This window comes from Lepeophtheirus salmonis, chromosome 6, assembly GCF_016086655.4.
Source record: "Lepeophtheirus salmonis chromosome 6, UVic_Lsal_1.4, whole genome shotgun sequence".
Taxonomy (NCBI): Eukaryota; Metazoa; Arthropoda; class Copepoda; order Siphonostomatoida; family Caligidae; genus Lepeophtheirus; species Lepeophtheirus salmonis.
The window spans coordinates 43,942,355-43,970,300 of record NC_052136.2 but is presented as its reverse complement, the minus strand read 5'-3'; the positions used below and the strand labels follow the sequence as shown (position 1 = coordinate 43,970,300).

The 27,946-nt window shown below is 31.0% G+C and overlaps 1 protein-coding gene across 2 annotated transcripts in view; it reads left to right on the top strand.

Annotated features, from left to right (window-relative positions):
• LOC121120295 (FMRFamide receptor-like) overlaps positions 1-27,946 on the top strand; it is a 78,284-nt gene that overhangs the window by 38,242 nt on the left and 12,096 nt on the right. For both annotated transcript variants that reach the window (XR_011780883.1, XM_071889535.1), the window contains exons 2-3: positions 2,755-3,144; positions 19,297-19,451. Coding sequence is in view for 1 of the 2 variants with exons in the window: in XM_071889535.1 (XP_071745636.1) it covers positions 2,766-3,144; positions 19,297-19,451 (534 nt within the window). In the remaining variant the exon portion in view is untranslated. The remainder of the gene's footprint in view (positions 1-2,754; positions 3,145-19,296; positions 19,452-27,946) is intronic.

The window sequence follows — 27,946 nt, the reverse complement described above, 5'->3', positions numbered from 1 at the left end:
ATACCCTCTAACACAATAACCATATGTTTTGACATCTTATTTACAATAAATTCTATCCACACTATTTTTCTACTTAACAGCTTGATAAACCTAGAATATTTAAGTATTTTTGAGATTATTTTGATCTAAATCATTCCAAGATCTCTTTATTTCTTAGTGTGGATGTTTTTTTTCCAAGTAATGCTCGTACTTCGACCCCTTGTTAATAAAAAATTGAAATTTATAGTGTCTGTTTTGGTGACAAGATTCTGGGATAATAGTGTTGTTTTTAGAAGATGTATTAAGTTAGGGAGGACCAAAACATTTCATGCATGAATTCTTCCTGGTAAATTTAAACTTATCATGTTGGATAGTAAGCTACAATTCTTTTTACATTTTTTTGCCAACTTTAGCCTAATTTCCATCACCAAAGTCAAACATCTTGATACATTGCTTTAATATTATGTAAATAATCAATCCATTTTCAACAAAACGTTCCTGCTATAAAATTCGACAATGAATAAAGAAACAAAACAAAACCACAATGTAGCTAAAAGTTTCATAAAATAGAATGGGCAGTATTTACATAATATTTAAATAAAATGATAGAACAATAATCCTTCTGTAGATACGGAATAACTTTTATATTTCTTGTAATTGATCATTAAACAGGGCAAATAATTTAATTATTTTTCTGACAATGAGTGGTAGTAGTGTAATATGTCCCCATTAAAGTTCCATGAAAACTAATACGCCCTAACGAAAAAGACAGATTATTTGGATGCCGCTGCGATCAAAGTAGCTCCGGTTTCTTCGAGTGTATTGTGGTAAAGTCTTAGAATTAATAAACATAGTGTGATATATCAAAATTATAAATTCATTATATATTAGAAAAATAAGATAAGGTTTCATCAAACATAACCGTCATAGCAAAATTGAGTTAAAGTACAAAAAAACATGCATATCGCATATAGTAAAATACCGTACAATAGTAATCAAACAGTTCTAAGAAAGATATCATTTTGTATTATTATTATGATTACTTTGTGAATATTTTGTTTAATCAATATTATTTATCAATTTTTGTTATCATTTCCTCACATAATATAAACAAAACTATATTATTACTATTCATATAATTTAATGAAATCTACTTTATTACTAAAAAAATATGATTATTATAAATAACACCTTTAATATTATATATTTCAATCATATACGTGGAATTGTTGTAATTATTAGATGGTAATTACATAAATCCTGTAAGAATCAAATACCGTAAATATTCTTACATAAATAAATATTTATTTTATAACATTTGTAATCTGAATATATTTTTGTTAAAAAATTATATTTAATAATTAACAAACATGAGTAAGGAGACAAATAGATGTATCTAAATTAATAAATAAATTTTTACCCGTAAAAAATTATCCAAATAAAATGTATAAGAAAATACATAGACGATAAAGTATCAAATTTAAAGTGAATAATTGAATATGGTTACAGCGTACTCCTTAAATTGTTGTTACTTAAATCATGGAACAGTTCAACATTAAGTTATCTAAGGCAATTTTATACTTCAGCATCCAAATTAACTCAATTTTGTAAATCTTGGAACATTATATTTTTATATGACATATTGAAGCTCCATTATTAAGACGACTATGAATTTTACCTTTATTTAAATTTCAAATATTAATTTTCTTTCGAAAAAAATTTCAAAAATTCATAGTTATTCACAAAAAATTAAATTTTTTGAATTTTGTTTTGAAAAATTATTATTATTATTATTTTTTTTTTTTTTTTTTTGGGTTACATTCCCTTTGGCACAACCCCTGTGGATGTGCATGTGCGGACGCCTATGTCATAGTAATATTTCAATTAAAGCCGCAAAAAATCTGGAGAGCCGTTTGGGAGCCGAAAGAGGTGGCTCTTTTTAGTGAGCCGAGACGAAAGAGCTGGTTCCCTATAAGGAGCCGGAATTCCGGAGTGTTATAACAGTCCTTATTTTGAACCGCTGTCCAGTTCCACTTGTTGGAAAAATCGATCAATCGTGACGTCAGTGAGGTTTCTTTTCATATTTTTATTATTCTATTATACTTGGCGTTGCTAGTTTTTATCATATGTGATAACACCAAAAATAGTCTTATAAATAAATATAAGATTCCATATGTATATTTTTTTTGAGCTTATAGGTTTATTTTCTATATATTACTATCAGATGGTATCTGTGTTGCAGGGCTGAATAGAGGGGAATAGAAACACAGAATGAATGTAAGAGATATGTAGAGTAATAATGTAAAGAGATGTAGAAGTATACTGAGGGAGAATAGAAGAGGTATGAGACAGAGATAAGCAGAGAAGGAAAAGTACGTATTGTTTCTGTCAAAAACAGGCTTTTAATGACCTCGGAGGCCCACAAAATCTTATAGCAACATACTTGGATATTTTATTACATCTACTTTCTAAATTTCAGACTTATCTGCTCGATCATTTTGTATTCCAAGAGCGATAACACCAAAAGCAGAGGCTTCTGAAATTTGAAGGGAGATAAAGCCCCCTCCCAAAGGGGGGCTAGTGACGCCACTGATGTTATACAATAGAATACATTTTATGAAAAAAGTAAAATATGTTTGTATTATATTGCATTATAATGATGAAAATTTGAATTTTGGATAAACACCCTATGACAGTAACTGCGTGTTAAAAATATATCAAATATTTGTAATAAAGCAATGTGTTCCATTTCTAAATTGATTTTACTCTTTTCAGGAAGATTAATTATGTCCCAAAGTTACGCTAATACAAGCAGTAATTTATACATGAGCAGCAGAAATTCATCTATAGAAGAATTAAGAGACATTTGTGGAGTTCCGAATGAAGCGCTCCGTGCTTCACTTGAAATTTGGGCAGATGGAGTAACTGTGAGTGCAATAGGGATTTTTGGTCTCGTTGGGAACATTCTCTCTATTCTCACGATATCCACTATGAATCGACTTAAATTATTCTACAAGTTGATTTTGACACTAGCCGTCTTTGACTTAATGTTCATCACTTGTGGGGGACTCCTTATGGTTCAACAAGCTTTTCAGTTTCAAAGTGATATCTATAATGCCTTATTTCCACATATAATATATCCTGGAAGTGGATTTTCCATGACAGGTGAGGAGTAGCTTACATTTTTTAGTTAGTTATATCAACACACACGTCTAATAAATCAAAAACCGGGTTTAATCGAAGTATAACTTTACAATTTAAACAAAAATAATCCCGTTATAAGCCTTTTAAAAATAAAAGGTGTCTATTAATTTTGACCACAGTGCCTTCAATGAATTTCATTCAAATCAAATAATTGCCAGTTGTTTTATTTTTTATTTTTTTTACCTTTATCGGTATGCATTTAAAAATGTACAGTTCCTTAATAATGAAACACAATATACATGAAAAATAATTTGTTAAAACATATAGAGAAACCAAATTAAACATAGCTATTTTAAAATATTGGCACAAGCAGGAATATTGGGAAATAAATATCTGGAAATATCATTAATTTGACGTGAACTAAATATAAAATAAAAAGAGACTAATTTTTTATTTGAACATTCCCATAAAGATTAACAATATCTAAAATGGCATTAAAACGGTTTTTTATAGTACGTAATTTATGGACGATATATTGCATTTTATAAAAAATGCATCAACTTTTTCATTATTCGAAGTAAAGTCTTCATTGGCGATTGTTGAATGAATGAGTTTCTAACCATTATAATAACGGTTCCATAGTGCAAGTTTGGGTAAACTCCTTGTACTTCTATGTCTAGAAGGAATTGTGAAGGAACAATGCGCTACCTCCCACAAGTGTAAAGTACATCAAGGCTGTCATAAATTGTGTGGCTCCAATGCTTACCTCTGCCAACAGTCTGTTTTTTATATAATATAAACGGGCATCCGGTTGAATTTCTCTACAATATATCTACATTTAATTCGAAGCGAAAGAACATCTTTTTAAATTGATCATGTCTAAGATAGTAGACCCCTCAATAGTAATTAAGAGGCTCAGTGGTTCAATTATTTGGATGTATGTCCCTTAAACAAAGTATTTTCTATGTAAGCTTTGTGGATTTAGCGATTTAAGCCAATATGAAGTGTGACCTAGAACACCATGAATAGTGCACCAGGGAGAAAAAGAATGTTTATTTGAACAACATGGTAGACAAATCTACATAGAAGGTGATTAACACCATACCCTCCAACGATAACAGAGATAGTGTCTTGAATACATACCTAGTAAAAGCTTTTGGTCTTTGCTAATATACCCCTTACAAAGATCAACAACAGGAAGTTCAAAGACTTCCTGGAGACTCTAGCGACTCAGATGATAATTCAATAGAACAAGGATCTGTTTAATTGAGAAATTTAATAATAAAGAATAAATTTGTTTTTCAAACAGAATACATACCATTTTACCAAATGTATTTGAATTTTAGGCCTTTATCTCCATTTTTATTTGAATCTTTTATTTGCATATTAAGCTCCCTTTTTATGCATTATTTGGACATAACTAGTTATGACAATTACTTTAATTTATGAGAACTAATTTATAATGAACTCAAAAAAAAATCTCAATAATAAATCTAAAATTATCCTATAAATATTTGAAATAAGCAGAAAATTAATCTATACTTTTGTGTATAATAATTGAAAAAAATTTGTTGACGCAGAATTGTTTCATAACGAGACAAAAACATTATTGAAAGTGACTAAATTAATCGAAATGTGACCAAACTAGACAAAATATTTCCCGTATTCTGTTCAAACTTTATGATTAATAATAACACATATATTCGCTTAATATTATTTGAGACAAATATCTAAACATATTTGTTTGTTCCATCCCAAAGAGTACCTTCAATTGTGAGTAATCTTATTGCAATATAGGAGGATATTGGGGGGGAGGCGGAATAAAAATGTTTCGGGAAAAATCTTTTCCTTGACAATTTTTCTCTATAGCAATTTTCTTTTGGCAATAACTTCCTTAACATTGAAGATATGATTTTGGTATCAAAATGTCTTTTTTTACCACTATCTGTTAGATAAAACAGGTTGAAAAGGGAAAAAATTAATTTGATTGTTTTTTGTAACATACCAACTGTTTGATGATTTTGACACTCCACATAACAGTAATTTCTAATCCTTTAACCACTTGCAATAAGATTTAGGATTGAGCAGTGATATTATTTCATTGGATTTGGAGGTTAATACAGTGTTTCTGATCGTTTGAGTATCCAATAGTATTTTCGTTAGACTACAGTTTATTTGAGCAATCGATTTGAATTTTTTCCCCAAAACACATCAAAGATATCTAGTAAGGGGGTTAAAATTAAATTTGCTCAATTTTTATAAATTAAGTATCCCCCCCTCTCCGCCATATAAGAAAGTCATATATCAATACCATTTTGTATGTAAATATGAACAAATTTATTATACAGTAAAGCAAACTGATTAAGTTCAAATTTGGTGCTTTGTGACGTCATGTTTCTAACTTCAATATTTTCATACCAGGAACGTCATGGGTCACATATAGAAGATCATATATTTTTCTAATAGTCATATGTATTTAGTAGATTTCTAATTTTCTAAAAAAAATTTTAAACAAAAAGAACTATGTCCAATTGACTGTCTAGTTTCAAATTTAAGCTCTTTACCCCAAAAACCATATAATTTAATACCAAAATCATACTTCTACCATAAGTATGACAATAAAAAAACGGACTTTTGAAAAGTTTGTTTCTTTTGAACTGTTCCAATTTAAAAAAAGTATTTTGGTCAAAAATTGGTCATTTTCTAGCCTCTTATTACGTCTCAATTATGATCTTATGTGTAAAAAATATTACTTTGTTTATTTTTTTAGCATTTTTTTAATCATTTAAGGAAACAAGATGTATTCAAAGATTTGCAATATCCCTTTTTTATCAAACCCGGCATTGCTCGGAGTTTTTGGACGGCAACAAGCAGACATACAAATTTTGATTTAATAACACAGGTTCTCGACAAAATAACCCCCCAAAACTGTTTTTTTGTTGGGCACAAGACGTATCTATTTCAATAAATAGTTAATGATTTAACATAAATATGATAACAAAATAAAAAAAACGTAAGTATCCAACTAAATTAATAAAATGTTTTTAAGAAATGTTCAAGATATTGTTTATTAAAAAAAGATAATAGATAAAAGCTTAAATTGGTTTTTTTAAAACTCGGATATGAAGTTTCACTATCAATAAAACACCTGATTTATCCGTAGTTGAAGAGCTTCTCCTTGCGTATAACACTTGTTGGGCCTTCGAGATGACGGAGTTAATCATATTTTCTTCTTTTCCAATGTAAATACTATATAATCGTCTCGCTTTGGAGGATAAAAGTTAAAATTTCCGTTTAAAAGGCTTCCAATCTCGATATAGAATGGCTTCAGGTTTGCGTAGTCGAAAAGAAAATGGTCGCTTATTTCCATCTGGCAAAAATAAAAAATACGTTGATTAGCCACTTCTCTGCTGAAATAACAAATAAATACCGATAACACCAAAGCACTTCCTGATAGGGTAGTCTATTTTTGTTCTTGCTGAATAAATGCTAAAAGGCTTCCATGTAGGTGTCAAATTTAATTTTCTAAGTGTAGATGGGATTCATAAAGATAACCGAAGGCGTAATGGTACTGCCGGTCTTGGAATTGATAGAAAGTTCGCAAATGCGATTTGTATAGTTCAACGCCATTTTATTTATTAACTCGTACAAACAAGCTGTTGCCGCTGAGTAGTTGCCTCCCCTGGCTTGAACCCCCATGTCGAAGATGGAGCCCCTGGTGGGTAATTTCCATCTAAGAGGTATCTTGAAAGAGTAAACAATATCCACATCACCCTTAAAAAGCTTGTTCATCCTCTCAGAGGACTCTGACAGTCTTTGGAAGACTTTTTAAGTCCAGGGAGTGGCTCATCCGAGTAACTTCTCTCGAAAAAGTTCGAATGATGATTAATGCAAAATTGATCTTCTCTCCAGAGTTGCCCAATCCAGTAGGTGTTAAGGAATTTCCACAAGTCGTCAAAAAATATGACAGAGAGGCCACCATATTTTATAGAGTTATGGGTCCTTCTCGACGATATATTTTTTTAGCTTGTTTAGCCCAAGAAAATACTTTTCAAGGATGGAAACCTGCGGTGCTACTTTATTTTGGTATGGCGTTTCCCGTAATAAATGAATTTCCTTTGAGTCTATGTAGGTGTTCCAAACTCGAACTCTGTTCCCAGTATTGAGTTTAAAAGATGAAAAAAAAGTAAAAGTCGGCCCAACCCAAGAACTAATTTCGTGTAGGTTTTTTCCGTGCAATCATCTCCAATCCAGGATCCTAGCAATTTTGTGCTCATTGTAGTGTGGAAGATTGGCCAAAATATTTCGATTAATGCGCTCTATTCACTGACAATTTCTGTTTTTTCGATATTCATTTGCAGTCCAGAACATTGTGAAAAGTTATCAAGCAGGCCCAGAGTCTTTCTTATTGATTTAATTGTTTGCAAGGGACTACCAGACAAAATAACTGTCAGATCGTCCGCATAGCAAAGACACTTTAAATGGGATGCAATTGAGGAAAAACTAACAATATAACCCTTCTTATGAATCTAACTGATTAAGAGGTCTAAGCATAGAATAAAAAGTAAAGCAGAGGAGGGATCTCCTTGTCTTACTCCTTTTTTCATTGGAAGTTATTTTATTTTTTTGCACTTGAAAAAATAAAAACGAATTTGCAATTTTCACCTATTTCTTTTTTTTACCCATCACTTTTTTATTTTAAATAAATTTAGAAAACACAGTTAATCGTAATGTAGTTTTTTTGAGACGTCAATTACTTTTTGATTTATAACTCCACCCGTTATTTAGTCTCCTTGAGCTACAAAAAAGCAAACAGTTCAGCCCCTCTTATATGACCCTCCACAAAAAAAAAAAAAATCAACATCCCCATCTTAGTCTGACTAGGTTCGAAAGAGTCACCCAGTAAAAATTTCTTCCTCCTAGGTTCCACGGTGTGGGCACACATAAAGGACACAAAAAAAAATATTTTGTATATTTTTACAGATACTAATGTATACCGTGTGTAATATCTACTATCTATCCATATATTAAGAATAGGTTATGTGTAATAAGTATGTCCAATGTACTTGAATAACTTATTTTATTAGATTAGCATTTCTCCACTAAAAGTAAAATCCCATATATTTAGAATATTTTTATCCTAGTATAGTCCAACATGAATATAGGCTTTCTAAATTAATCAAATATATTGAAAGACATGAAAGAAATGTAAAAAAATAACAGAGTGGGTGGGGGGTTAGAATCCGTGCCACTGGGCAAGGGATTAAAAATTCATGTTGCCTTATTATAGTCGCTTAAGATAAAATCGCAGTCAGAGGGTGAATTGAAAAAACAAGTCCGGAAGGCCTTTTATTTCGTATCAATAGAATCGTATATCAATAGAAACGTCGTAAGTTGATAACTCTATATGGCGTAGTTGAATAATAAAGTGCATTAACCACGAACTAAGGCGAATGTAACTTGTCAAAATACAGAAGTTAGGAACTTGATAGGAGGAGTGGAGACATTTACTTTGGAGGAAAGAAACCGAGTATATGATGAAGGAAGTTAATTTATCTTGTTCAAAGTCGAAGATACCTTACAAGAAATGGAGAAAAAATTCAACTCTGAGTTCGAAGTATAATAAGACGAGGCCAATAATTTAAAAGATCATTCTTTGAGAGGTAGCTGAAAAAGTCGAAAAATTAAGGTTATTGATCCTAAAACTCTGAATAACTTCCAAAAACCAAAACCAAAGGAAAGAAAACCACCTCCCGTACAAGAAGTGAAAATTTCAAAAAAAAAAAAAAAAAAAAAATGATTTGAAGCTAGAGAGACTCACGAAAGACTCAACAATGGTGGAATTCAGATCATGGCAGTCATGTTCAAGTTCTACTATTCCACAAATAAGATGAGACAAATGAGCAAAGTGAATCAACATGCATTATTAAAAAGTTATCTAGATTAAAAATAACTAAGTATATTATCATTCACAACAACTCCAGACACTCCAATAATCGGCATCAGAGGATATTTAGGCGATTCCCCTCCAAACAAGACGGTATAATGATAAGTCTTGCAACCTCGCCACATTCCTTATAATATTCGAATGTCTTCGATATTGTATAGCTTCACTGGGACTGAACGCTTCCGCAAATGAATTTTGTATGAGAGGCGACACAGCATTAGAAGATTTAAATGGAGTAAAGAAAGTCGTCAAAGACATCCTCATATTTGCTTCCAACCCTGAAGAACATATAAATAGAGTCAAATTAATCCTTGTGCGTTGTAAGGAGAATAATATCACACTATTTAAAACCAAAAAATTCAAATAGGTGAATCTGTAAAGTCTGCAGGATTTATTGCTTCATCCAACCCCATATCACTGGACCCAGAAAAAGTCGCAGCCGTCGCTCAATTTCCTTCACCGAGCAATTTGACTGGTCTCAGATCATTCCTTGACCTTGCCAATCAATTAGGTGAATTTCTTTTAAATTTAGCACATACTACACAACCGCTTCATGGCCTACTAAAGAAAAATATTTATATTCAGTAGCTACACGAACACAAAAATGCATTTGAGAAAAATAAAACAGGTTATCACCATCACAAAAGGCTGTGTTCTTGCTGACTTTGATCCAAACCTTCCTATTACACTTCTGACGGTTAGAAATCAAGGTAAAAATCTTTATTTTCAAAGAATTTCAATGACTGTTTTTTTTTTTTCTATTAAGAAATTATTGATTTTCTCCATAAAACACTTCTTAAATTACCTTTGTAATTTTTCAAAAAACATGTGGTTTTCGAAATTTTTTATGATACAGTATTTTAGAAACACTAAATGGTCAGATTATAAATATTTAGAGGTTATAAGATATCTTTGATGACAGGTTGTTTCGACGACGTGTTTTTTTTTAAATATACATCTTGCGTAGAACAGTTCAGCTACTATAAAAATAGACTGGATAGGGATATGATTTATTTGAAGGATATATTAAGAATATTTGAAGTTAATAACTCTTTAAAAAAATCAGCTATTAAATTGATCGAATGTTCGGGTAAAACATTATCCTTGATATCAAAAAGTTAACTTCTTATTTGTTAATTTTGTAACTGTTTTTTGTTTTTTTAACTGTTATCTTGCTTTGTATTCTTGCTTCTGTGATTGCTCTGATAATTTTTTCAAATATCTCATTCACTGTTAATTCCTCTATAATAGATTTTTAACCATGATAGAGGATCCTGTGGAGTTTCTTTCAAAATTTGGCTGAGAGGTGCGGCAGGCATTATTCTCCAAGACATTCCAAACTGTAGTGTCCATTGGGGTGAGTTTAGGGCTAGAAGAGTGCAATATGAAGGAGGCGAGAAGTTAGCCATATTTTAACTGAATAATTTTTGGTTCTTTTTGGGGTTATGGGGCTGTATTGGGCATCATGGTTTTTCTGAGGAAGTACAATATGGAGATACCAAAAGTCCCTGCGACCATCTCAGCACTAACACTGGTGTGAAGGAAATAGCATATACGTTCTTGCCTTTTCTTGGCTTTGCTCCGATAATTTTACACCTAGAGACATGAAATGAAAACAAAAGTTTATTTTATTTTTGTTTTAACTGTCGCTTGTTTGCTTGTTAAATTAACGTGGATAAAAGTCTACTCTAAATTTTAGGTTCCTACACCGTATAAGAACTCAAGATTGTATCTACAAATTCTGAAACACAAAATGATCTCCCAAATTACACAACTACAGCTTTTTCTTTACTCACATACTGAATGGTTCATTAAAATCTTAATACATTCAACCTTAAAATTCAACAAAATATAGTTTATTTATTTACACTACAATTTCAAAAAAATTAATGCTATAAATAAATGTGTGTCTGAGTTTTTCAATCATTAATGTGTCCGACCTCAATTGTAATGATGGCTTCCAGACGGAGGCAGAAGGCACTCCCAGTATTAGCTGACTGTACCTCTGAGGCTCTCGTTGTTTGGATGACGGATTGTGCAGTAGGATGTACCGTTAATGTATTTTTTTGAGCTATGCAACCACAAAGGGCATCAAAAATATTTCAAAAGACTTATTTAAAAGAGTTTTGCAACGGATGAGATGTGTTTCTCTTATTTGTGGTGTCAAAAGTAGTCTCTCCATCCTCTTTTTGATAGCTCTCTGGACAGTCTAGTGTGAAATCCCGAAATCTCTTGCTTGGGCCATAATAGAATTGAAGGGATTGGTATATGATGTTTTCTTTATCTCCTTGGGGTTTAGTTTGGCCTTTTTTGACTGAGCCCTTCTTACTCTCCAAAGTTTCGGACTTACTTACGGCATAGACGGTTATCTTGGAGACGCACAGCTACTTGGTGTATTCGAATAGAAATTGGTTGTTTATGTTCATGTGTCATTTTCCTTACTTGCATGTAAACTAGAGGGCTCCAATATACTTTGTTACGTAATTAATTAATTATGTTTTATTTATATCAATACTACAGCCACGACCTTCTTCGGTTGATGCCGTCGAAAATTACCCACTTTATATCTCCAGTAAACATTTGCTTTATAAATTTTCGGGATATCGTGGCAACCCTGATATCTATATTCATGAAAGTGTGTCATCTGATTTAGCTCAAAAACCATGTAATAAATGAAACTCTAGATGTCCTTTAAATACGAACTTCATGTGGCCAAGATTGATTTCACTACTATGGATCCCTCTTGTAAGAGCAAAAGATTTGTGAATTTCTTAATTAATTATGGAAAATAAACTTGATTATCTATATATTGGTCTTAAATATTCAACAAATTGTGTCGTTGAATAATATTGTCTTTGAATAATTTTGTCTTTTTTATTCAAAAACAAACATTTTACCTAACATATTAAATAATTTTAATGTAACTTTATTGAAAATGTGTTGGTAATGGTGCACACGATATTGTACATTTAAAAAAAAATCAGAATTTTCTTGCCTCTCTACCATTTTGTTAATTTAATTAAGGAAATTATAGACTATAAACTTTCCAAACTCTCGAGCATTATGTAAAATCAAAAAAACATATCCGAAAATCAAAAATATCTCAAACAGCAATTTGAAACAAAGTCATATTTCTTTCAATAAATATCAAAGTAAATATACAAATTAACAGTGCAGAAGGTATGTTCTGGCGGACTGGCTCTATTCTCAGTTTATTTTTCATGTTTTTGGGGTTGTCCATTTTCAGAGAATAAGCCTAATTTTGCTTTATTTTTCAACTACTTGTACCAGGTTTTGATAATTCTCCTTAGTTTTTACTAAACTTAAAAAGTTGGTAATGAGCTTAGCGCCTCTCTTTGGACAGTCATTTTCACCCTTTATAGCTTTAATTCGACCCTTTCCTTCAAGATGAACGTCCTTAGTTGATCCTTCTGTGTCTTTGTTACACTAATTTTCACAACAAGTGCTTCAGTGTATACAACTTCCTGCGTTGGCGTCATTTTAAGTTTGATTACAAATGAAGTCAGCATGGAAGATTTCAGTAGATCTACCGGTATGAAGACTTCTGTTCCTTTGTACTTAAGCTTGGACACGGTAGCTATCGGTATATTAGATTCACTTTTTTGCGTTTTCTATTTGGAATTTCATCTTCTTCGTTTTTTTTTGCAATTCTTCTCTTTCACCATCATCACAGAATGAGAGTTAGTTGGAACTTGAGGCTCTTCTGATAATTCTATTTGAATTTGTATTTGCTCTTTGTCACGTCTTCGTTCCACTTGCATAGCTCTATTTTTTCTCCTTTGTGCCACACCCTACAATTTTACGTCCAATGATACAAAAGATGCAATTAGATCCTTCTTCATCGATTCAAAGGAATATTAAATCGTCTTGGCTCTTCATTAGCTCCTCCACATTGTTTGCCTTAGGTGGGAGGTCATATTCACCTCTTCCATTTATCTTCCTTTGCCGCGGCTTTATCTGTATGACGTCGTTTGATAGGAATTCCTATCAAACTTGGCACTTTTTACTATTAATCTTATAATTTCATCCTTTCTCTTTTTATTGATTATGACAGAATATTGTCTTTGCCATAGATTGCGAGCACATTTTCCAATGCACATTTTGCACAGTCCTTCAAAGTTGGATTTTTTTTTTTTGTGGTGGAATAGTCGGATGATAAGTAAAGCCCTGTATCACTTGTTTACAAGTAGATAGTCAATTTCCAATAATTTCAGAGTCCTCCAGAGTAACTGCAGGACCAAGACCATAGGTACCTCTAACACAGCCAGATGTTGAAGGACTAGAATGCATATCTTATACGTGTCTGTCCAACTCTTTATGTCTGTGGTCAATGTTGAACTGCTTTTTTTTTTACAATACATGCACTTGGGACATCTTACATCTTTCAAGGTAATTGTCTAGTTTTAATTCTTATTATGTGGAATCCCCCTAAATTCCCCCAATGAGAAATTCCAGTCTTATTTTTGGGAATGTGAAACTACTATCACTTTCACTTCCCAAAGTTGACTAGTAAATATATATACATATATATATGTTCAAGTTTTTGAAATTTTTTGAAATAAAGTAGAAAACTTAAGTTTTTATGAAATTTATTAGAAAATAAATGTTTTAAAAAATATCTCGAAAATTAAATTTCAAATATTACATTTTTAGAGATGAAGTATTAAAATTTATCAGCTGTGAACAAAAAAAAAATTAAAAAATTAATTTAATTTTTAAATATTACATTTTCTGGGCTATTTTTTTTCATAACTTGGAAACGTGATAAATATGAATCAGAATTGCAAATTAAACATTATTTTTCCGATTACAGATAAAAAACCGATCCTCTGATTCCCAATTCTGATTAATTCTCCAATTACTCTTGTTTATGTTCCATGTTCCAGTAATTTTGATATCAAGGATACACAACACTTGGAAGGCTAATTGTCGAATATTTGTAATTCCATTATGTAAACAGTGGTTTGGTTGCCAAGGAGATAAGCATTCATAGAAAAAAAAACAAAAAAAACAATAAAACTAATGCATTTCGAATAATTTTTTTTTATATCTATATCATTAAAAATATTGGGTTAAATTATAAATATATTGTATTTTTTAGGAGAAAAAGTAATCTTGTATATTTCGCTTCATTTGAATGCTATATAGAAGTAATATCCAATTAAAGCCAAGTATGCTTTGTTCTTTTGGATAACTTATTGCCAACGAGAATACAACTTCTAAAGGCTCTTCTTGTAGAAGCTATTGCCCATGTTAACCTTTATTGAGACCAAATTTGTACCCCCAAACACGTTGGCCATAGAACGGAACAGCTTGTAGTCCCTAGTTGTCAGGTCTAGACTATAGGGTGAATGCATAAAAACTCCCGTGCGAGTTTCCTGAGCTTATGGCGTGTCATTAGAGATGCATACCAACTGGTGGTATCTTATTGAAATACAATTTCTTTCCTACTCGAGTTTCTTTTTGTATCCAGCCTTCTGCAAATTTTTCAAAACGGGTTAGGATCGATGTTCATCTCTTGGTGATACTACGAATGTAAAAAGAAATAGTAAATCTCGACATTTTTCATGATTTTAGCAATACTTTTGACAACAGGCCTGCCAGTATGCACCTCCACTACACCAAAACGAAATCGCTCTAACCACTGTTGGGCACATATAAAATTACTTTTCCCATTAAATATTATATGTATTTTAATAAATAATAAGATTTTTTTTGAATGGGATAAGATATTAGCTATAAAAAGTTTAATTTACTACTTTTACTTTATTAATAGAGTAATATTATTTTGCACAGTAATCCATCAAAAAGTTTCATTTTATAGTTATCTGCGTAGTCATGTATAAAATAGGGCCAAAACACGTAAGATACTCTTTGCTGTTGTAACATGAAAAGTGTTTTAAATTGGTATCATTATTATTTATTCCTCAAGAAAGAACATCTAAGTATTAAGTAATCAAGGATTCGTGTGCTCATGAAAGACGGAGAGTAACAATGAGGATTTTTTTGGAGATTTATAAGTGTTGAACTCGGGGTAGAATTAAAGATCGACATTTGAGTAATTTCAGCATAGATATTGATATTGATTTTAGGAGGTTTGGCCATGGCAACTCTGTAAAAACTCTTTACACTCTTTAAAAAACAAACAAAAAAAAAAAACACTAATCATGCAATTAAAAATATAGATATACATATTTTCAATTAAATGTATTGCATTCAATAATTAATTGTTTGACTATACAAGGGAACACTCATTTTGTACAAATGAATTCCAGCCAAAAAAAGGAACTTATCATTGAAAGCTGAATCCAAAACGGATCTCAATTTTCTCTCTCAGTCATCTACATTCTGAAATATCTGTGGGATTACAGTATTTTGGGACTATTATTGTTCAGAGTCATTTTTACTTTTGTAAAATTGTTTTTTTTTATTCTGTAGCCCGTTCTGAACTCGATATATTTCCATGATTACGCTGAAAAATGATGAAAAACGACACTCTTCTTTAGACCCTTATAATTTATTCATAATACACAGTGATGAGGAAAAACATAGCTTATAATAGATCATATTTAAAAAGTAAAATGATTTACTCATCGTGAATGGATTGCTTTATTGTTTCGATCCTGGTATCTCATTCCCTAGGAAGGAGTACACTCTACTCCCTTATGAGGTCTGGTAGTTTTCCTTGGATGAATTCCTTCGATTGCCTCGATCTTCCTTTTACGAGGCATGACGTCATGAAATTGGAATTAAAACATATTTATTAAATAAATCTTTATTCAAATTATGTATGTATATTCCTCATCAATACATATTATTAATAAGTTATAAGTGTTTAATGTTTACCTTTTTCATCATTTTCAGTCTAAAAATGGAAAAATATCGAATTCAGAAAAAGATACAGAATTCACAAAAAATACTTTTTAATCATATAAAACACTTCTACTTAAGTTTTATAAATCTTACTTCTAAATTGAAAATTCTTTCAAAGTTAAAAAATGACTCTGAATGATATTATTCCCAAATTACTATAATTCTAGAGTAATCAAAATTCAGATGACTGAGAGACAAACTGAGATCAGTTTTAGATATTGTGCTCATAGAGAAATTCGAATATAGTCTTCAATTCATTTGTATAAAATTTTCTCTCTAATTGTTCCCCTGTGTAGTATATATTTCACCTCATTTGAGCATGATGTCATACATAATGGCTCCATTAAAGGCATATATCTTATTTTCAAAACTTAAAAATTATTATAGAATAAGTAAAGTAATTAAGTTACTTCAAACGTTTATCCGAATAAGCTACAATCGCGTATTTCAATGTTACTTCTTAAATACCGACTGGTCCATTAAAATCTGAACACTTGAATTTTGAAACTTTAACAAGATTAATCTATATTCTAACAATAGAATTTCAACAAAATTAATACTATAAATAGATTTGTTTCTGAGGTCTTTTAATAATTAATGTAGTCGCTCTTTGTGACAAAGATGGCTTCCAGTCAGCAACGGAGAGCCTGGTACCTGCTGCAGATGTAGTCCTGAGTTATGTCGTCCCAGTGCTGCCTGAAGGTGACTTTGAGGGACTGTGTGTTTGGTAAATTAATTTCAATCACTCAACCTTCATTAATTATTGAATTAGTGAGTGATCAGATTTCAATGTACCACCTGCTACAGGAGAGTAACCACATCTATAATGCATGCACCAATTTACATTTATGTATAAACAGGGTAGAGAATTTAAATCCAGACCAGGTTTGAACCTCAATATCATGTCAACTCTGTAATCTATGTATATGAATGTGTGCTGATCAGATTTATTTAACAAAACTGTATAAGAAATAATACAATTCCTTGTTATGTTCTCCGAATACAAAATATTTTTTAGTTGGTAATTTGAGTAGTATTTTTGTATATTCCAGAGCTTATTTTATTGAATGTTTGTTCATGAATGAAGGGGAATATAATTGAGGATTTGTTGGAGAGTTTTATGAAGAGGTATATAAAATATGGATTCGAAAGCAGGAGTGTTTTTTTCTAGTTGGCAATCTGAACAGGCTTAATAATTTTCTAAAGCTGCTTTCAATATTTTTTAGTTATTGAATAAAGAACCTCGAAGTATACAGTAGTAACTTGTGATTGTGAAAAAGAAACATTAAGGGTTTTGCTTTGGAGTTATAAGTGTACACGGAGTAGAATTATAGACATTCCAGTCAATATGAGATTTGTGTTTATTTTCTTCGTATCCTGGCTAGTATTGTCTCGGTCCTTATTTATTCGGTCCTGTCCAGTCCAGTCTTAGGACTGACGGTACATGGATTTTTCATAAAATATTGATGGTTTATTTACACCAATAGGATATGAAATATGTACTAAGATTATTGCAAATATCTCGCAAAAAAATATTATTTATTCATTATAATATAATTTAATATCGAAGATATGATATAATTAATTAGTTATGTAATTCATTCAATTATATAACAGAACAATTAAAAAAAAAGGAAAAACACCCCAATAGAAGTCACGAGAGATCTATTTTACCTTTTCTAAGGACTGACAAATAGTACTAAACTTGATAGTACCGGACTGGACCGGGGTGGTCTGTCCTACAAAAACACGGATGCAACAATAATTATGGCTGCTTTCAGGTCATCCAATGAGAGGGCATGACATCTTAGCTGCTCTTCACCCAAACATTCTTTAAATTGTAAGGATTACCACATTCATTTTCGATTTTCTTTTTTACATTTCCGCCTGGATATATTTTATACATTGCTGAAAGTACGTGTACACGCTCGATAAATATTGTATTTCCGTCTTAAATAGTTATACTATTATAAAAAAACTTATCAAACCACTGAATTTTGCGATGAAGGCACCACAAGAAAAGTAATAAATCTTGCCTACTCACAACCGTTCTTTGCAAATATTATTCAGTATTATTTAAGTATCCATAAAAATTTATAAAAAAGTAGTTTACCTATTTATGTAAGTAATAAAGAAGTTTTTGAAAAAAAATATGTTTGTAGGTTTATTTAAACATTTAACGAGCGACTCCGTCAGGTTTGGCTAGTATATTTATATTCATTATTTAGAGTTTGACTGGATGCTTATATAAATGCTGATACTTCCATTTTGATAGTTACTACTTGATCTTAGAAATAACCAGTCTTGTGAACAATGTGGTCTTCGGACATGGCCACCCACTGCCTCTTGGAATGAGGTCTTTATAGAACAGACCCTACTTTCGAAATAGCCTAGATACCATAGTCGAGAGGATTGATGTCGGGCGAGGAGGGGTCCACAAATCGTGCTTGTAAAAATTGGAAAAATTACCTCGACCCATTACTGCGTGATCCTGGCCTTGCCCCCTGGGATGGAGTCCTGCTGGAACAGATAGATTATGGGTGGTAGTTAGTCTTCGCTGAGGGTCAAACCACCTCCGTGAGGACGTCCTAGTACTCCTTGTTCTGATTTTAATGTCTTTTTTTTCACATAAAGACTTTATTCGTTCAGAGAAGTTACATATATAAATAAGCATTATAGTTTATAATTAAATCCCTAAATAAAAGTCAATACAAAAATTAATTAGCACGGTGAGACAAAAGGTAATAAAGATACTCTGTAGTAGTTTATCACATTTCATAAATATCTTCAATAAAATTAGTAAAATGATATGGTAAAAAACAAATGAATAAAAATTATCAAAATTATACGACTAAAAAAAGTAGGAAGGAGACAAAAATCACTAAATTTAAGCATTGGATGCACAAAACTTTTTAAATTGTCTGTGGATGCGTATTAGACGGCAAAGAAACGTCATATAATCTTTCGAACCATATGGGTAGAAAAAATAAATTCTAAATTTCACAAAGAAAGGAAGTTAGTCTAGAAAGATTTACAGGTAATATTGGGATAGGTAAAGAAACACAGAGTATCCCAAGCTTTGACAGGTTGCGAGCTTTTGTAGAGATCCGAGCTTTTGACAAGTTCCGAGTAACACTCGGCTTTTTATGCATACGAGCTTAATTTTTTTGTGTCGTTTTTCATTTACTTCATAAAACTCGATATAACTTGATAAAACTTGATATAGTTTCCATTCCTTTTTTTTTAATGTAATGCACTAAGTTTTTTCATCAAACAAACTAAAGAACAAAAATAACTTTATTTGAATTAATATATTGTTGTTTTGTTTTCAGGTTCAACCTATACCTGTTTGGCCATAACAATTGAACGTTTCTGCGGAATTTGTCACCCGAATTCAACAAAATTAAATAGAAGATTTCGTAACTACGTATTTGCAATTGTTTGTATTTGTATTTTAATTGATGCTCCGCGATTTTTAGAAATTGAGGTAAGTTTATTGGTGGAGAAGTTTAAAGGGATTACTAATAATTGTAAACGAGATCCTTGAAAAGAAAAAAACTGAGTTTAGAGAATAAACAAGGAAAAAAAGTGCTCTTTTTTTCCTTGTTTATTTATACTTTAATAGGCTGTGATGGTGTTAATCGGACATTGACTGATATCAAAATATTTCCTGATCCAATACAGATCCGATATAGTTAAAAAAATATTTTCGACATGATATTCTGATCTGATTTGATACATTAAAAATAATTACATTTTTTTGTATCCAAAAGAAACATTTTTGGGTTTTGTCACAATTGGTTTCTTTCGTTTATGAAAAAATTCATATCCTAAGGATACAATAATTTAAAAAATCAGAACTAGATATTTGTTTGGAGCTTTTCAGAGACAAGAGATTTATTAGGCTGAGATGCAATCTGACTAGTTATTTTGTAGTTGTAATCATTTAAAAACATGCTTCACATTCATCTTGTTTTAGCCCTTGTTGATTAATGCTTAACTTGATTAAAAAAGCTGAATAGTGAGAGATTATTTAATTATAATAAAAATATTTGATTTATAAAATCTAGATATTTCAATTTGATTAATATAATGTAATGCTCATAAGATGACCGATTTTGTCAAAAAATAAGATCAATTATAATATAACACAAACTTGACAAGCCATTTTAATGAATGAATATTATTTTGGTTTTTTATCTAATGTTAATTCCAGATAGCGAATTTTGTGTTGCACTCTCTTTAAGAAGGTCATAAATCATAACAGATGCTGAATAAAACCTCTCTCGAGCGTTTTCTTTCCTTTTAGAGGCAAGGACGGATCTAATTTACAACACAAATAAATTAGTGGACTGTGATTCTAATTTTATTAAATGCGACCACATGCAAATATATATATAAAAATATCGTGTACATAATAAGAAAAAACGACAACAATATCAAAAGTATACATATTGAAAAAAGGACTATAAATGATACAGGGAAACACCAATATAACGAATTAATTGTTACGACTTCGTTATTCAGATGCATTCCCCTCCTACAAAAGTTAATTATTAGTTCCCTGCTTTTTTTCTGATTGTATCGTAAAAAATATTAGAGCAAATATATAAATTTATAGGAGTTTTTTCCCGATACCGATACGATGAATATATTGGATATTTTGCTCGATATATGGTTTGTCCGATTTTTTATCCGATATATCAGTCCACTTTTAGTATTAACATCTTTCTTTATAAAAAAATAATTGGGTGTAAGTTCTATGAAAGACGCAAAATAAAATTTAATTGAACAACAGTACTTGGACAATTTCAATAGAAAAAAAAGGACATAAATATACAACCTTTTATAACATTGCAATCATCGTAAAATTTCTATCAAAATGAGCCCCATTTAATTCCACATTTTGACCAATTGCGGCAACTTCAGACCCTTCAGAACTGCTTCACACGCTATACGGATGGTCTCCTCCAACAAGTTATACCATGCAGACACTATTGTGCCCTTCAAGTCGTTTACTCTATGGTATGAAGTGATACTAACCTCTCCCTCTCCAGAATGTCTTTATCGAGAAGTCCATACGTTGAGATCTGAGGAAGAAGGGGGCACCTGTCTTTGCTCCAAAGGTACTCGAAAGTGGTTTGGCGCTTCTCTTGCACATACTTTGCAGTATTTGAAGGTGCTCTGTGCTACCGGAAGAAATAAGAGCCTGTTCTTGGAATAAACATCAAGGTCATCTTCATACCACAGAAGGTAATGCCTGCCCATACTATCACTGAGGCCGGCGGTTGCCCTCTGAATATGCTGCACTCGTTTGAGGGAATGCCTTCGATGATTCAACCCAACACCCGGTTATTGTAAGCCAGCTCCACAGTGAAGATATTCACTTCAGTACAAACGATTGAAACGTGCGTTCAGTAATTTCAAAATCACCTTCACCTAGATCACTGTCTTGGTGGCCTTGATGAGAAGCTGCCGCTTTTATAAACGATACAGCTTCATCCTCAGAGGTCCTCCCTGAGGTAATAAATATGTACATATACAGGGTTGATCTTATCCTGTGGCACACATTTTATTATTTTCAATCCTGAAAAACGTTGGTGCAAATCACAGAAGAGGACATCTTATCTCTGAACATGAGATGAGTTGGAAATCGCAAAAAAGATTCTAAGTTTTCTCAAGGACAACAAAAAATTGGACAGCAGCTACATCAAGTCCATACATCCAGACTCTCTCTCAACTTCAGTGAGACACGTCTTAATAACAAAAAAACCAGTTTGAACAATGATCCTTGGCGTGGAGGAGTCTGCTCTCCCATTTTTGTTGAGAGGAAGCAGCAGCTCCATGCAGATGATACCATCAAACTTTTGAATAAAAAAGAGCTACATTTAGCCAAGATAAAAGTTCGGGGACAACTTCTTCTGCAGAGGCGAAACATCTGGACTAATCTATCTAAGCACGTCTGGAGGGGAAAGTGTGTGCTACTCCTCACTGGAATTTCCAAAAAGTTTATATAGGCTTCCATTAAGATGAAGTTGACCTTGCTCGAGTCTGACTACATACTCAATGGTTGCAAGGGATTTACGCCTCGTATTGAGGCAATTATTAGATCTGAGGGCTTGAATACTCTTGAAAAATTGAAAATAATAAAATGTTTACCGCTAGATAAGATCAACCCTACACATACATCATTATAATTCAATGACCTATTTGAATCAAATGAAGGATTTATATTCAAATTTGTGGGGTAAATTAAGTTACCTAATAATTTAGGATATAATTTAGAACCTTTATTTGATTTAAGAAACTTATATTGGCACCAATTTGGCCCCATTCAAATCCAATCCGCCTTTTGTTTTCTTCTTGAGAATCAAGTTTACTTACTTAAATACAATTTGCAACACATCTAATGGGGTAATTTGAATAATTGGTCGATAGAAAGTGACAAACTTTCGTAAAATAGTTCAAATATAATTCAATCTCAATTTTGAGAAAAATCATTCTAGCTTCCTTTAGTGTTAACAAACCACATGTGTAGATTTTACCTACAAACTACCAATCTATTATTTGCAAATCAAATGATTAGTGAAGTATATAAATATTTTTAAAAAGTGGTCTATACCAGGGGTGTTGCTAGCTTTCATCATTCGAAGGGGGCCCCAAAAAATTTCAATACTTTAGTATAACTACTTATATAAATAGGTTTAATACTTATATATGTTTATATGGTAACTGAGTGATCCTGCTTTGCAAGGCTTAATTGAGGGAAATAGACAAACAGAATGAAGGTAGAAGAAATAAACCGGAAAAGAGGGGTTTAGATTGATACAAAAGGTGAAGAGGGAAGAAATAGAGATAAGGAGAGATGTATAGAAAGAAAGAAGGAAAAAAAAGCCTCTGAATGATCTAAGTCTAAATATCGAAGTATGTTTAACAACATCTTCGCTCTAAAAAAGGATTTAAAATATTATATTTTACTTCAAGCTGATGTCAGACATTTCTTCGTTGAGGAGCACGTCAAAATACTTGCAATTATAATATATTTATTTGAAACAACAAGAGATGCACAAATAATGCATAAAAATGGAATTAATTACGCAAATAAAAATAAATAAAAGACAAGTGCTTCCCAGTAGAGTTATATGTCGGAAAGGAATATAAAAACGGATGCATTTAATATTCACAATAACCTCAATATCTTTGGTGGCAAGATTGATACGATAAACCTTGGTGAGAAACCTAAGAGACATAATTATCTTGTTTTGGTGTGAAAAACTTCGAAAATGTGTAATCAGGACTGTTACTATGGAACGATTGCACTAATACACATTTTCTACCTAAAAATGCAAATAAAGTTCGAACATGCAGAATAATGTTATAAAAGCCAAAAATACAAATATATTTTATTCACATAATTTGGACATCACTAGATATAAGAGTGAAATAAATCAACTTTTCTGGGAGGCACGTGATTAAATAGTTTAATATTAAGATGTGGTTAAATAAATTCAGCACATATAGTGTTGGAATTTATTTCTTAGTCCAAGTTGTAATACAAATATTTATTCGTTTGAAATTTGCTGTTTGATTTTTAAATACTTCTATGTATGTGAAATTACGTGGCCAACCAGGCAAAATAAGTACATTAAACTGTTTTAATCTAAAAGTAACCACTGGCATACTTTTATTGTTTATCTTCAGTAAATTGCAACGGTTCTTTATTTATAATGCCTTCTCTCTTTTTTTTTAATTAAGGCCTCAGTTTATATATTTGTTAAATAAGCGTTCTCTTCTTTTCTCTACTACTCCTTCGTCTGGTCCAGTTCAGCTCTGCATATCTATCCTAAAATCTTATAAAGTGTAGTCTTCGATCCTTTAGTCTCCTTTCTTTTAATCAGTTCTAGTACTGACAGTCCTAAGGACTGGTCATAAGTATGGACTGTCCTGAATAAATAAGGATCAACGCTACACATATCATATCTTCTAAGTCTGCTGTTCAATTTTAACAAATAAAGTATTTATGCAAAATGTAAATATTTTTTTACTTTTGTTTATATAACCTCCTTTTAGGCTTTTATTTGACGGAGTAAAACTTTTTTTTTTTTAGCTCTGAGTGTATTTTAGAAGATATGTAAATAAAGGTATTTTCTAAAATACTTAAAAATATGTAGAGAATAAAATTTTGTTTTGAGATATTTTGATTTGAATTTTAAATGGAGTCTGTTATACTTGGTATAAATACTTGGGAATTTGTAGTGATATTGAACAGTAAGGCTCATGAACCTTGCTCCATTGGGGTGTATATAAAATTGTACACTTTAATGTTACTTCATATGATTATCCTGAATAGTATAAATATTAAATAAGTAAAATTAAAAATATTGATATATCGTTTATCTACATATAAAAAATATCAATATACAATATTCTTAAATACGGAGATTTCATTGGGATTTGCACCCACAGGATATCCCCCATTTAAAAATTTCCATTTTATATGTAAGCTTCATTTAATTAAACGTTTAATAAACATTAAATGAAAAGTCACAAGATTTTCTTTTTTTACGAAATTTTCTTAAAAAAAGATTAGAGGTAACAATAAACTCTGTCTCAGTTCGAATTAATACTTCATCCATATATATATATATTTAGTCTAGGACTACATTTTTGATAATGCTCAGAAGTTTATAAATCACAGTATAGTTTTATACTAATTTTAACAAAAATAGTTAGAGTAAGATATTTTGCGGGTCCACTTTATAAGTTTACCAGCATGTCAATCGTTTTTTTCTCGCAATTGGAGAATGTGTAAGTTGAGAAATGAAATTCAATTTTTGCAAACTTTTCGTAATAAGGAATAAACTTTTCTAAGGGAAGTAACGCGATGCGTATAATATCTTATTGGATTAAGAAAGGGGTTTCTACTTATTCGAGATATTATGGAGGAGGTTGTGAGTTTGTTTCTCGTAGAATATTTGGGGGAAGGATTGCTTAAAATTAGGGCAGGTACACTATGCAGGTTAAACACCACTTCCCTGATTCACAAAGCATATATATATATACCCTCCAAAAGCTCCAAAATATATTATTTAAGTAGATGACGTGAAATTTTTCACACTGGCATTTATCTATAGGACAATTTTCTTCAATGGCAATTTTCATATCGCAGTTTTCCATGTACGAAATTACATATATTTATATACAAATATTGATCCTTAAGTTCAACGGGAACGGAAAACACAAAACTTTGTGTCCCTCTACGCCTCCTTACCCCCCCCGCCCCTCCTTTCTCAATAAGAAACAAACTGACAACCTTTTCCATAAAATGAGACCCTCATTTTCCTTTCATGATTCCCTAAATATCTCTAAAAACTCGACATTCCTCTACTCCTACCACAAATATATATTCTTCGTGTGGAATTGCTTCACATAGACAAGTTATTTCCTTATTATTAAAAGGTTGCGATAATTAAATTATAACTTTTTGCTTACACAGTCTCCAATTTTGAGAAGTAACGCAGGATATAGGGGATAAACTTTTTACAGTGTACCCAATTTTGCTAATTGCATCGAGTTAGTAATTGATCAATAAGCATACAATGTATAAACATTAAAATTTTGTAGGTTTTTATTTATGTTCCTAATTTAAAAAAACATTTTTTCAACAAAAATTGGTGATTAATGCTAATAACTGAAGGTATAACATCATCATTATCTGAAGGATTTACAATTTTATTTATTGAAAGAGCCAATATTACTAATGAGTAGTTTTAAAATTAGGATCTTAAGATTAATTTTAGAATAAAGCAGACCAAAACAGTTTTGTTTTATTTCATTTACAGGCGCTGTAAGAATGATTAATTATTTATCGACCTTTTGAAAAATCACATTAAATTAAATTAATACTTTAGCACTAATTATAAAACTGTAATTAGTTTTTCTGTATTAAATTGGGGTTTCCAGAATTTTGGACTTATCTATTTTGAGTTTTTTTATCCTTATATCGGATTTGAGACAACTTTTGGAAATAAAAACAACCCAGTAACCCACATCAAAACAAGTTCATTCCTAGGAATATGCTATATTAATTTTGAATATGTCCTTATATTTGATATACAATGATATAATCTTAAGAAAGTATAATTCAAATATTAAGAAACCATTGTATTTTATGGCTTTTGTTTGAAAAAAATTAGGTCTTTATTTTTTAAGTGTATTTCAAACAAAGTAAATTATTTAATTAGTAAATGCGTATGATATTTAATTATATTATATAAAAAAGGAAATACTTAGATTCAAATATTTATAAATAACAATTGAGTTATTAAATATTATTTTATAAGCCTTTTATTAATTCTTTTCTCCGTACAATTGAAAACAAAAAAAATTGACAGCTGAACCAAACTTTTTAGAATCAAAAACTCTCTTCTAAATTAAACTCAATATATTTACGCTTTAAATAAGCTCCTTTGGTGAAAAACACACTTCCAATGATCTAAAAAAATAGAGGAAGACTAAGTCAATTTGACGGATCCATCAATAGATAGCTGTTATTGAATCCAATATATTAACACCTCTTATTGCCTTGTTATATTTAGAAACACTGTAAGGAAATGTCAGGCCCACATACTTGTTTTCAACTCTATTCTACCTTTTTACCTTAGAAAATGAAATATCTTTGAAATTGTCTTTAAAATTTTGTTAATATTAAGATATATCCTAAGATAAAAATAACTTTTATAAATCAAGATGCTTACCTTATTGGGGAAAAGTTCTTTTTTATAACCATCTAATTTAAAAATTTAAAAAACGAATGGACATGACTAAAAATTGAACTTGAGCAACATCAAGGATCACCAAAACATTTATAATTGTACTTTAACATATAGATCTTATACCTTAGAATATATTTATATTTTTCTGGAATACTTTGAATTGAACAACACTCTTGCCTCCAGCTAGACTCTTGAGTAATGCAGCATCCCAAAACATAATTGAAACTTTTTAAAATTATAATATTTAATTGAAGTACTTACGACGAAGGATAAAAAAAGTTTGTTAAATAAATTCTGCATTAAGATTTAAAAATGCATACTTATATATAGTGGTAAATTAATAGCCTTATATCCTGTAATTGGTTAAAAACGGTTTGAATTCAAATCACGATTCAATTAAGCCCAATATAGTCTTTTAAATGAAATATATCTATTTCTAACACATGGGCTGAAAAGTCCCGTCCTTAACAAAGAAAATTCAAAGTTGGTCTTTTTATAGTTACAATTATTATTTTTTTATTGTGTTTAAGGAGCGGAGTCCCCATAACACTTTCCAAGTCATTGCTTAGCTTAAACAATATTTTTTCTCATCTAGCACGAAATTGTTTGTGATTCATTGTTTTGAAAATAACAAAAGTAGCCTTACATTTAGCACAATAACTCACAAAATAAAGAACAGATTATCACGAAATTTAGACAGCTGTCTTTTGAATGGAGAATTTGTATTTTTCCGCCCGTGTGTTCATTCTACCATTGTAACGTTTTATTTTGCTAATTTACGTTCACAAAACGAACACAAGGAAACAAATAGAAGGTCAAAATTACAGACAAATGAAATTCAACTCAGAATATAATTTATCCTTGAGCGCAACATCCAAAACTGATCTCAATTTTTCTCTGGGTCATGAGGTTTCAGAAATATTTGAGATTACAGTAATTCGAGACTATTATCGTTCAGAGACATTTTTCATCTTCAAAACAATCACAAAATTGAATTAAGATGAATAAAACTCAAGTAAAAAAGATCTTTTATAATTAAAAAAGTGTTTTTATTGATTCTGTATCCTCTTGTGAACCCGACAATTTTCTATTTTAAAAGGCTGAAAAATGATGAAAAACGATACTTTTCTTGAGACCATTATACCTTATTCATCATTCATAGTGATAAGAAGTAATATAGCTCATATTATAGAAACATATTCATCTT